We start from the raw sequence: 12248 nt of genomic DNA, 5'->3' as shown, positions 1-12248 counted from the left end.
TCCACATCTCAGACAACCTCCACACTATAACATATATTACTCTAATTCTAGCTTGCCCCAACCAAGAACTAGAGATATAGATATAATATAGTATCAATTGATAGCTAAGTAAAATGATCGATTCGTCCGGTCTAAAATTAGCTCATTTGGATTGGGAACAGGCTAATCCGACAAGCCCATAAGGTGAGGCATAAAACGTATCTGTATTGATTTTAATTTCTGCTTGATTGCTACGAAAAGTGTTGCCGGCGGTCCTGTAACATATAAATGTTACGCGCTTTGGGATGGAATGAATGTGGCCCGAGGCATGTATGGTGGGTGTGTTGTTGCTAGATGCCGGGATCTGGTATTGACGTTCCGACAGCTATTAATGAGCCTAACTGAATAGTAACTGTCAATATTAGAATCAAGATAGACTTGGCTTGTATTTTGACTGCCAGGGGATTCGAGACCCACACAAAGCCCTAACCCTACCCCGAGCCAACGCCGACTGCGGAGGACATTTCCTGAACATCTCAGTGATTAGGGATAGAACCTCTTCTTAGAACACCAAGTAGCCTGAGTATGCTCATCATCATCATTACTCTCTTTCTACGTAAATCAGTCCTGTGTAAACTCGGCCGACTATGTCGTGAGTAGAGTATAGAACATGTTTCATACACCCTCAAACCATCATCAACGATAGAGCTTAACGATTCCATATTCTATGGCCATAGAATATGGAATGGAGCATCGACCGGAGCCGGCCGACACGTTCCAAAGACACAGGACGATCACAGAGAAAGAGAGCAAGTAGATTGAAAGGAAAGTTTCGCGGAAACGGTGGAACTGAAACTTCATTACCTAAGTATTGCCTTTCTGACTAACAGACTAACAGACTGACAGACTGACAACCGCTGCGCCAACATGTTGTTACCAGGCTTGAAACATCGTCAAGAAGACTAGATGTACCATCATCGGTGAACATTTTGACAGCATTGTGAGTACATTGCGCCTGTATCGCAAAAGTATTTGGTTGTGTACTGCGTGTACTAGTAGAATAACTATTCGGGAGCGGTTGAGAAGAAAGTGGGGCGACGGAGGCAAACGCGAAATTAGCTTATCTTAGTCTTTGCCCTAAAGGCTATGTGGTTCCGATCGAGGAACTTTTTCTTCTTTTTGGCTTGATAAGGCAGTACATGTATGTCGACCCAGCACATGCGTATTCTAGATGTACATAAGTCATACAGATTGTCATCTGTCGCAGATCTTCCTCTTCCTGACCAATACAGACTACGTACGTATTGTACTGAGTAAGACAGCCACTTAGCCCAAACAGGCAAGCATGATCCTATCCGCGGGCAGCGGCCATCTATCTTCTAGCCCGGCCTGGAGTTCTCATTACTCGATCGATTCTTATTTTTGCAGAGGAGAGTTTCTATCGAGTAATAGAGTACACCACAACACGGGTATATCGGCCACCTACCATTACAATTCTTACGTTGTGCGTATTGAGAGTGCGCTGTATTTGATATTGTGGTGACACGTGTAGTTACACAGATACATACAATTACATCTATGGATATCTTGAGTATGTGCCGATATCGTCTACTGCGTACTGTACATACTGTATGTGGTGATGGAGTATGGAGTATGGACCGATGGGACGGAAAGTATCGAGCGTACCAAAAACCGACTTTTTTCGTACCATTCATTCATTGCCGTATTGACGTTACCATTAGCCAACACGAAAATTTGATTCAAATCAATTGACTCATACTGTAAAACATAGTTACCAGAATATCCGATAGATCGATCAAAGCGTCCAGTCGAAAACTCGATATTACACCGGCTGTACAGTAGTAACAATACAACCCACGAGTGGATTCTGTCTTATCAGCCCCCTTATCTCTGTGCCAGAGGCTTGCCACGATAAGGTCACTGCGGCGTTGCTTATTCGATCCTCCGTTCGCTGGGTGGCTTTGGCTATTCCAATTTCATTCATTAGATACGCTTCTCCCCTCTATCTTTTGTTCTTTTCTTTTTTTCTCACTTATCGCCTTGCTTTTCTGCTTATCCCCCGCGTTTTGAGCCTTATCTCCTCTATCTTTCGTTGCCTCTTAAAACGCCTCTTGATCTTAGGCCACACTGATCTGGACCACTCGTTCCTGTCTTCCAGTCAAAGCTCATTCAGCCCACCCCCCCAAAGGGTCAAGGAAAGGAAAATGACTACAGTAGTAGCCTCCTCCCGAGCCGTCGTCTCGGGCCGCCTGACACCAGCCACCATCGTAATCTGCCACTCGACCGGCAAAATCATACAGGTCCACGACAGCATTAGACCCGCCTCCGACTTCCCAGATTGCGAGTCTTACAAGGACTATTCACCCTTGGTGTTGTTACCCGGTCTCGTTGATGCACATGTCCATCTCAACGAGCCCGGGAGAATGGAATGGGAAGGTTTCTATACGGGGACGCAGGCAGCTGCGTTTGGCGGCGTGACCACCGTTGTCGATATGCCGTTGAATGCTATTCCGCCGACGACGACGGTGGCAGGGTTCAAGGAGAAGATTCACGCAGCACAGAATAAGTGTTGGGTTGATGTGGGATTTTATGGCGGTGTGATCCCTGGGAATGCGGATGAGCTCAAGCCGCTTGTTGAGATGGGTGTGCGTGGCTTCAAGGGGTTTCTCATCGACAGTGGTGTAAGTTTGTCGTCTGTTTGGACCAATATTAAAAAACTGACCGAAATAGGTACAGGAATTCCCTGCTGTGTCTGCACCCGACATTGAACTAGCTATGAAAACACTCGCAGACCAGCCAACGACGCTGATGTTTCACGCCGAAATGCTTCCCCCAATCACAGACTCAGTCGGTGACGATGTGCAAACTTCAATGCCACCGCTTGCTCCCGCGGGTCCTCTGCAAAGTTACTCGACATTCCTGGCCTCTCGACCCGCATCATTCGAGACATATGCAATTGCAGAAATCATCCAACTCGCCTCCGCAGCACCAAATCTGCCGCTGCACATCGTGCACTTGTCGGCCATAGAGGCAATCCCGCTGCTACGCGAGGCGCGCGCCAATGGAGTGCAAATCACTGCAGAGACATGCTTCCATTATTTGTCCCTGGCGGCTGAAGAGATTGCCGAAGGCGATACCCGACACAAATGCTGCCCTCCTATCCGCTCACGACTGAATCAAGACGGACTCTGGGCTGAGCTGGAACGCTATGCCGACGACGGCGTTATCAAGACTGTCGTCTCGGACCATTCGCCGTGTACACCAGACCTCAAACTCCTCCCTGCACACATCATGCAACCTCAACCAATCGATAGCGCCGGGTCAAGCGACTCCTCAGCCGTTGCAACCCCGCACAACTCATCCTCAAACAGCAGCGTGAGCGACTACTTTGAAGAAACAAAAGAACACGAAATCGCCGACGGCAACTTCTTTTCTGCCTGGGGCGGTATATCCTCCGTCGGTTTGGGGCTGCCCATTCTCTGGACTGAAATCTCCCGGCGCAAGAAACTCGGCGCTGCGGGAGGCACAAAGACAATCAACCAGGACCTGCAAGATATCGCACGCTGGTGTAGCACAAACACCGCCGCGCAAGTCGGGCTGTCGTCACAAAAGGGTGACCTGGCTGTCGGCTTTGATGCTGACATCTGCATCTTTGACGATTCGGCGGAGTGGGTTGTTGAGCCGAGTACGATGTTGTTTCGAAACAAGTGTTCGCCATACCAGGGACGCACATTGAAAGGAATGGTTCGCGAGACGTGGCTGCGTGGACAACAAGTGTATTCGCGTAGTGAAGGGTTTAATCGGGTGCCGGCAGGAAAGCTCTTGCTGGAGAAGAGGTCTCAGTAGTCGAGCCGTATATAACATATTGTACATATTTCCCATATTAGCGGCATAACATAATTATTTCTCACTCATTGAGAGTCATCATTGAGAGTTTCCCATCTCTCTCTGACCCGTCTTCGGACTCCCCCATTAACGCCTTTTCCCCATATGATTTCTTCACCATCGGCATTATCATCAACAACCTTGGTGTCATTCTTCTCGCCTCCTAGCTCAACAGAAGAAACAACCTCCTTCCTCTCCTTGACCTTCCTCTCCGCAGCCTTCGCATACTTGACCTTTCTAACATACGCCGCATAAACCACCGTCTCCGCAACACCAACCAGCAATCCAACCGACATGGCAATCAACACAAACACCGGATCTTTCGACCTTGTCGCTCCTCCTCCTCCTGTATTCACTCCATCTCTCCGGCCAGTAGGGCTTAGTAAAATCCAGCCTAGAAAAGAAGGAGTCTGAAAATTCTTCAAAGCCCAAAATGTCGCGAAGCCGCAGAGGATGACGGACATGAAGATGTTGATTACGAGCGAGGGCGTGACCATGTCCTCCACATTTTCGTCGTTCTCAATTACGGTAGGAGTGTCCGCAAAAATGGATGATGGTTTGTAAGGATTCAAATGCGTCGAATTCGGCGCAATCAGGGCGTTGTATGCTTGTTCGTCGGCGAGGGCTTGCAGGCGTGCTTTGAGAGCGAGATATTCCGGTGTCTATTCAAGTCAGCATCACAATCCAGTAGTGTAGGACGAAAGGGACGGACCGGTTCTGGTTTCGGCGGCGGAGGAGGGATATACACTTTCGTCCCCTTGAGGAGATTGTTGAGGGTGTATCCATTCCTTTGCCTGCCTAAAGAGATCAATTGGTCGTGTGATATTGGTGCGCCGGTGGGAGGTATGTGTTCTGGGAGGTTTAGGTCGAGTCGCGTAGATGCCGAAAGCTCGTTGAGAGCTTTGGCTATGAGTGGAGTTGTGGTGAGGAGGACCATTCTTGTCTCAATGTTGACTGAGTTAGATGATTATAACGTGACTATGATCTCCATGTTGTTCTTGTAGATGTTCTTGTTGAGGTGGGCAGACGTCATGTAGCAAGCTGTCCAATGGAGCTAGCCAGCGCGGGAAGCAAACATCACAGAAAATCCAAATCTTTCCGCGCGGGGACCACGACTTCTCCGCATATTGCTTCTAGCTTCAAATCCTCTTTTGTTCTCTATTGAAGGCGTTACGAAACCATGAGCCAGAATATCTAGCGTTACTACTCTCAATCTTTCCCCTACAGTCACAACAATTGATAGGCCATGACAACCACCCAAAAACCCGGCGAGGGGTAATCCAACCCAACCCAACCAACCCATATTTCTACACAGTTCGAACATGCTAACAGCTCAGGACAAACCCGCGCGGCATCCCCTACGCCCCCTTCGTCGACAATGTATCCGACTACGTCTCCAGCCGGACCGAAGTCGAGGCCACTCTTCGCTCATTCCAAGAAATGATCTCCAAATACCAGTTTATGGAAATGAACACTCAGCGACGCAGCGTCGGGCTAAAGGAGAAGATTCCAGACATAAAAAAGACGCTTGACATGGTTCGTTTCTTGAAACTGAATCGCGAGAACGCTGAAGACGTCGAAAGTGAGGACGACGAAGAAGAAGATGGAAAAGGGGCCATACAGACGCACTTCGAACTCAATGATACGCTCTACGCGCGCGCAAAGATTGCGCCCAAGGATACGGAGGAGGTGTACCTCTGGCTTGGCGCGAATGTGATGCTTGCGTACCCAATCACAGAGGCTGAGACGATGTTGAGCGAGAAGTTGGCGGCGGCGGAGTTGAGTTTGGAGAATTGTGAGGAGGATTTGGAGTTTTTGAGGGAGCAGATTACCGTCGGTCCCCCCTTTTTTGCTTCTTCATGATATGGTTTATCGAATGAGATGCTAATGATCGTAGACACTGGAAGTTGCGACTGCGAGGGTGTATAATTGGGACGTGGTGCAGAGACGAAAGGAGAAGGGAGAGGGCAAGGATGACACGGGGGAGCCAGACGGTTAATATCTATCGGAGGATAAAAATATATGACATGAAGATGGGTTATGGTTATGTCTGACTACACTTGAACTGTGTGTCTGTATGGTATTAATCAAATAATGCAAAACAAGAACGCCCACGCCCTGCCCTCACTTTTCTTCGTCACCCACAGCAAGGTAACATACACATATCGACATGAGATCTATCCTCATCATAACACATAAAGAAGAAACATATCAAAGAAGAAAGGATTTAAGCAGGCTGCTCAAAACCCCGTCTAATAACCCGCCCAAACATATCCATTCCAACCCTCTCACTCTTAATCTCTGACCTCGCCTCATTCTCTCTGTTCTTCGGCACACGCACAAGCGCACCTTCAACCTCCCATCCGCAAACATCCACGACGAACTTCTGCAAAGCCTCACGACTCTTAAGATCGAACCACTGTGCAAGCGCATCTGCACTGATCTCACGGAACGTTTTTCCGACTTCGACCGCAATACGCACGCGCACCAACTCCTCGAATCCGGCTACATCAGCCACCAGATCGGCGTACAAATCATCAGAGTTGAAAGTGGACCAGAACGAGCCGTATTGTGCGGATTCGAGCAGAGTGTTGAGATGCGCGAGTTTCTGGACTGATTCGACAAAGTCCGACGATTGCGTGCTGCCGTCTGAGGTGTTGCCGAAGGGTTGTGTGTGTGCGGGGAGGAGGGCGAGAGAGAGTGAAAAGGCGGGGGATGGGAAGACGGTGAGCGCTTTGGCGAGAATGTTGGTTGTGGTTTCGGTTTGGAGGAGGTGGGGGTTGAATTGGTAGCTGATACACAATATCACTCATTAGTCTGCGTCTTTTCCCTCTCTTCCTCTCTTTTGAAGCCAGTGGGAAACGAAAAGTAGAAAAGAAGTCTCAGCTAGAGCTAATATAACTCAACATATTCCCATTGGAATGTCAGGTAATAGGAAACGTGGTAAGAAAAGAATATTCATCATAGACTTGACACATTGATTTCGTCTTCTCGCAACCGGATAGTGAAAAGGGGCAACGTACAGCTTCAATAAAGCCAGATTGGCATAGCAATCAAAAGTGCGGTCCTCGCATTGCTGCACAACGTAGTCCTGGAACACGGTCGTGGTTTCGGGGTTGTAGCGATCGAGGCCGTTGAGTATGGCGTCGATGTGCGCAGGGCGCGTATCGCATTTGTCGAATGCGGAGACCATTTTGTCTGTTCTCTTCTGCTCGACGTGTGTTAAAACGGGTGGTCGCCGTGGGGAGAGTTGAGGTAGATCGTTGAATGAGGGCTCAAACTTCAAGATGATTATTGATTCGATCAGGCAATTTTGGTGTGTGCTAATTCGGAGTGGTGGGGCTGTTGCGTCGGAATATCGTCGTCCCGATCAGGTATATTTCTCCGAACATACTTCACACCTTTCCTCGGCGCGGCTACTGTCCTCTGTCTACCATGTACTACTTAAGAACTTTAAAAGAAAAATAGGACTGAACAACTTTATTACTCGACTCGCATATTTCAAAAAACGCCATGTATGATGCGCTAGAAACAAAAAACAAGCAAAACAGATATAATCGTACAAACTCCGGGATATATGCATCACAACAGATCAAATCGACAAAAAAGATACCGCCGGTCTATATGGGTATCTCCGGTCCATGTATGTACAGCAGAAAAAAAAGTCATTAGGTCTGTGATAACAGAACTTCTCTCACACATCCTCTCACTCTCATGAGTCAAGAGTGCGTGGTTAAGCAACGATTGGTCGTCGCGGCGAAATTGGTATTGGTTGAGGGCCAGACGAGATATTCAAGCTCGATAGTGTCAAATCACTCGGTCGTCTATTGTGGCCGGGTTTCTGATTGTTGTTATTCATAGTGTTGGTAGGCATGGCTACGCTTGTGCGACGGGACTGCATGGCTGATTCTGTCGACGAAACTGTACTGCAGACAAAGCGATCGTCGGAAATCGGGGCACCACCAAACATGTTCCCCAATTGTTGGAGCAGCGTCACAAATTGAGCGTGCAGTTCGGCGAAGATGTATTCGTTGCCCACGATTTCGGCTAGATTCCTAGCTCGAATCTGACCCGCACGGCGCGGATTGCCATTAGCATCTAGCGTTCGTCCTGTTAAAAAAGAGGAAACAGGAGTATAGTCATGACGGCCTGTCGCGACTGAAGCATTCGACGAACGAAAAGCCTGCTCTTCACGCATCTTTTCTTCTTCTTGATGCTTCTCTGCGGCTGTCACAATACCCGCGGCAATACGCTGGAAAATGCGCCAGATGATCGGAGAAGCTCGGAAGGCGCGTCCAGCATCTTTCCCAGCCAGAGCTATCAGTGCATAGCTGCGACGCTTTCCGCGTGCCATTGGGTCGGGTAGGCGGAACACGTAGGCGACTGTGTAACCGGCCACGGGGTCACCAAAACACAAGGGCCCAGACGACAGACCGCGCGGGAGGAGCTCGCAGCTCAGGGTACGGATGGATGACTGTCGGAGTAAGGCGTAGTCGTTTGGATTGGGGGGCCCGTGAAGGGAGAGGTAGGTCAAGATATGAGTGTGACACGAGCTGTCGGAGGATGAGGAAGTGACCGAAACGGAATGTACAGAGTCCGGCAGGGATGCATGTTGTGCATCGTGCTCATGCGACTCGTCTTCAGCACAGATATCCGAGTGTCGGTTACTGCCGCCACCGCACGAGTGCACGACTTCTCTAGACCTCAAAACGGGGCTGTTGTTTTTCGCTCCTCTGCCACTCTCACCGTCGGATTGGCCCGGGACACTGGTCGGCAGCTTTTTGCTGACATCTTCGGGGAGCGAAATACTACAGCTGGCGCATGTATCGCCGTTAACTCCACCGACGCGATTCACCCGTTCGGAGACCGGGTCTACCCGGATTTGGGATTGCGATTTTTGTGCTTTCAGGAAATATGGATGGTCCTCGATGTTTTGGGAGGCGTTGGCGGAATTCGATTGGATGCTTGCAGTCAAAGAAGAAGACAGTGCGGAGTTGTCGGGTGTCGACGACAAGCGGCGACGTTGTTTGCCTCGAAGCGAGTGTGAAGAAGCTGACGAGGTGGTCTCGTGAGAGGTGGATGGACTAGCGGAGGGGGAAATCGAGCCATCGGCGTCTGAGGGATGGCATTGTTCGCATGAAAAGGGTAGAACTTGGGAGCAGAGGATTGAGGTTGGGCCGTGTACTTCGCAAAAATGCGTCAAAGAGAGCTATAAAGTCAGCCGAGGTGCCTGTCTACCTTGGTCTGTCTTCACCGTATAGGTTGTATAGTCTCACGTGCGATGACACATGCGATGCGATGCGACGCGCGACTAGACACAACAACACAGTAGAAGGAAGGAGATGACATACAATGAAATCCATGGTCTATGATGAGACCATTCACTGTCTCTCTCGTCTCTCGTCTCGTTCTTCAAGGCCTGGCCATGATCCCAGACATGATTTCGGTGTCCAATATTCTGATTAAATCTCGAAATCGTCGTCAGGGTATTGTGGCAGATGAGGTAATGAGCTTGATGTCACGGCAAGGGCGAGTCTGGTGGCGGTCCCGGGTCGCTGGGAACCGTATGCTTTAAAGTCGATCTCCAACGGGGAATAGCGGTAAAATAGTGGCCGTCGATGAATTGCTTTTTGCGGGTGATAGCTCGTATTCCTTACGTAGTGTAGACTAATATTAACCGCGGCGTTGCAGATAGTACCTCGCAACCTAGCAACCTAGTGCCACTGGCTCGGACTAGGGTAGTTGTCTGGGGAGGGCGGAGGAAGGGATGATCCAGCTGAGCGCACACAGCGATACGGTAATATTGAGGCAAAACGATGTTCCCTGCAAAATGGTGGGCGAAGATCCGCCACGTTGTGATGATGAGGATAGTAGGTAGGACTGTACAAGCACAAGAATTGAGAAGAAGCAAAATGAGGGCCGAAGGACAATGCGATTAATATTAAGTGGCCGTCCAGTGGCCGGTCTACGGAGGATCGAGGTGGGATTTCCTTGCGCCAATCACCGCCCGCGCGATGGGGCTGCGTTCGTATCGGGGGGCATGATTAATTTTATCGATAACATCTACATCTATCAAGATGAAACGTGAAACACGAACACCAACGTGGCAAGTGGCTAAGGGATCGATAGGATAGCCGTGGACTGTTGATGTCGTCTACTCTGCCAGAGAGACGGTAAAGGGACGCTGATCGAGTGTTCATCCTCCGTGCAGACTGACCGGTCGATGACAGAATGACCGGAACGGAATGTTACCGTTCCAGATCCTCGTCCTCCTCTTCTCCGCGGTTGTTCAGTCTATTTTTACCTGCATAGTCTTATGGGATATTAGTATTTTGTAATTGTCTACTGATGCGTATGCTCGGTAAATTACGTAGTATATAATCATCGTCGCTATACTCATTCCTCCTTCTGTCTATTATCGAATGATTCTCTTGTCCGTCACCATGATCTGGTCGAGAGTCACAAGAAGACTTACTCTGTTGGGAAATTCGACTCGCGTACGGAGCCGTTGCGTGGAGAACCTTCTACATTTGTATGCAGTTAATGATTACTGTGCAAGGATGTGCGGCATTTGCCATTGGACGCCCCGTCCGAGAGTGTGTCTAGATCCGACGGACATTTCCTTTAATATTCTAGTCCATCATTACTGATCATCACTATAATTAATTATTAATAAGTAGTAACCATCCTTCTGTTTTTGCATCGGCGACTTTGATTCTGACAAAAGCGACCGTACTCGCATATGTAGGCTGACCTTATCTCGGAGTATGTCACAGAGAATTCTCCTCCATCATTCATTCCTACCGCCCTTTGCTTCTCTTTTCTTTTTCTTCTGGACAAACAGAAGCACAGCCAATGCGACTGCATCCCGACAATCCGACTAGCGACCCGCCCGCCCACTCCCTAGCGTCAATGATCCATCCACTTGCACTCGTGAACTCTGTTTGTCTTCTTCCGAATTTCTGCCCGGATATATGAGTACTACGTACTACGTAGTACATCGGCTGTCGGGTTGCACAATACTCGAGGTCGCCGATTTACTTACCCTCGGCATTTGAATTTACATGGAATCAACTTTGAAATTAGTCCTGGTCGACTAGTCTTCATTGATGTCTGTCGCGTGGCAGCGTTACTGCACTAAGTAGTAGTCCAGTGCCATGAATCAAGCGCCACCCACTCATCGCGCGTCACTTCTTCTGTCTTCCTACGTAAAATCTGATGAGTAACGCAGCGAACACGCTTGGTTCGCTAGTTAAAGGACAAGCAGACAATCCATGTGTCAATTTTGAACTAACTGCCGAGCTTAAGCGGTCTCGCAGATTAGGTAGCCTACCAGAAAGAAGCAACCCGAAAAGAAGGAAGAAAAAAAAGAAGCAAAAACGGGATCTGGGATCCACCGTGCCCCAATCTGGTAACGATGGACTGACTCCATAGAAGCTCTCATGGAAGCATCGTAGAAGGCAATCCCTTATCCGTGCGGCCTTCTGCCGGGATCCATTCGACACGTTGAACCCATCCAAGATGGACCACAAATGTGGTATCCATTATTAATGTGAATAATGGTTCGAGCTGGACGATCACAAAATTTCTTTGGGCGGTTTTCGGCCTTTTGGATGAACATTTTAATTGAGCTCTGGTGGGGACATGCAGTGCAGTCCGATGCCTTAGGCATGGACGGCTGCCTTAGGGGCTCCGATCGACCGAACCCTAACTCGTCAGGGGCGAATATTCGAGTCACGACTAGCTAGATATCAATAGCACTATAATAGATACATCGATTATGGATGAGTCTTCGGATCAGAGTCTCTTTCAAAATAAGTTCATAATAATGAGGACAAACGAAGCTTGCGGAGTGCTGCCGTTGTTTGTACTTTGTTCCTCCCGTCCTCCGGACGCTTTGCCCTAACCGCACGACCTATTGCATACATTGAGACCAGCATACAGACAACGACAGGGGTTGTATGACAGTTGTGAAGGGTTTTGTTTTGTAGAGAGACCTTCTTTGCTAGGAAAACTGATATCAAATAAACATCGTTTGTCATAGTTACGATCGCATAGTAGTAGACATGTCATTTCCGGACAAACGCTTCAGTGTAACATTCACTCCTTTACCCAAATATGACATGTTCTGGTGCAGTTGACAATTGGCCCGCGAGAATGCTCGTGGTTCAAAGAGGTATTAACAGCCATATCAGGAAGTTGAATGCCCTAGGCAGATGTGGTAGTTGCCTACATAAACGGCAACTTCGCTCCTTCCTCAAATACTCTCCTATCAGTTTTCCCACCGTCCTGTCTACATTTCTCCATCAAGATCAACTTGAGGATGCCTTTTTTTAATCTATGATGCCATGCTGGCTAAATCA

General features: G+C 48.7%; 5 protein-coding genes across 5 annotated transcripts; 2 read left to right on the top strand and 3 right to left on the bottom strand.

The window, feature by feature from the left end:
* Positions 1-2204: 2204 nt before the first annotated feature.
* BHQ10_001384 (uncharacterized protein) lies at positions 2205-3846 on the top strand (the record flags this gene model as incomplete). Its single annotated transcript, XM_040873414.1, has 2 exons — positions 2205-2681; positions 2731-3846. The coding sequence occupies 2 exons, from the start codon at positions 2205-2207 to the stop codon at positions 3844-3846; spliced, it is 1593 nt and encodes a 530-aa protein (XP_040729889.1).
* A 65-nt stretch (positions 3847-3911) lies between these two features.
* Positions 3912-4822, bottom strand: BHQ10_001383 (uncharacterized protein; the record flags this gene model as incomplete). The annotated part of the gene is made up of 2 exons (XM_040873413.1): positions 3912-4547; positions 4598-4822. 2 exons carry the CDS (start codon positions 4820-4822, stop codon positions 3912-3914), a joined length of 861 nt encoding a protein of 286 aa, XP_040729888.1.
* A 309-nt stretch (positions 4823-5131) lies between these two features.
* BHQ10_001382 (uncharacterized protein) lies at positions 5132-5884 on the top strand (the record flags this gene model as incomplete). The annotated part of the gene is made up of 3 exons (XM_040873412.1): positions 5132-5160; positions 5223-5718; positions 5783-5884. The coding sequence occupies 3 exons, from the start codon at positions 5132-5134 to the stop codon at positions 5882-5884; spliced, it is 627 nt and encodes a 208-aa protein (XP_040729887.1).
* Positions 5885-6112: 228 nt separating this feature from the next.
* BHQ10_001381 (uncharacterized protein) lies at positions 6113-7078 on the bottom strand (the record flags this gene model as incomplete). Its single annotated transcript, XM_040873411.1, has 2 exons — positions 6113-6677; positions 6909-7078. The coding sequence occupies 2 exons, from the start codon at positions 7076-7078 to the stop codon at positions 6113-6115; spliced, it is 735 nt and encodes a 244-aa protein (XP_040729886.1).
* A 540-nt stretch (positions 7079-7618) lies between these two features.
* Positions 7619-9175, bottom strand: BHQ10_001380 (uncharacterized protein; the record flags this gene model as incomplete). Its single annotated transcript, XM_040873410.1, has 2 exons — positions 7619-8969; positions 9162-9175. The coding sequence occupies 2 exons, from the start codon at positions 9173-9175 to the stop codon at positions 7619-7621; spliced, it is 1365 nt and encodes a 454-aa protein (XP_040729885.1).
* Between the last annotated feature and the right edge of the window lie 3073 nt (positions 9176-12248).

The sequence above is a fragment of the Talaromyces amestolkiae genome, assembly GCF_001896365.1.
Source record: "Talaromyces amestolkiae strain CIB chromosome Unknown scaffold2.1, whole genome shotgun sequence".
NCBI classification, from domain to species: Eukaryota; Fungi; Ascomycota; class Eurotiomycetes; order Eurotiales; family Trichocomaceae; genus Talaromyces; species Talaromyces amestolkiae.
This window is presented reverse-complemented; position numbering and strand designations above follow the sequence as displayed.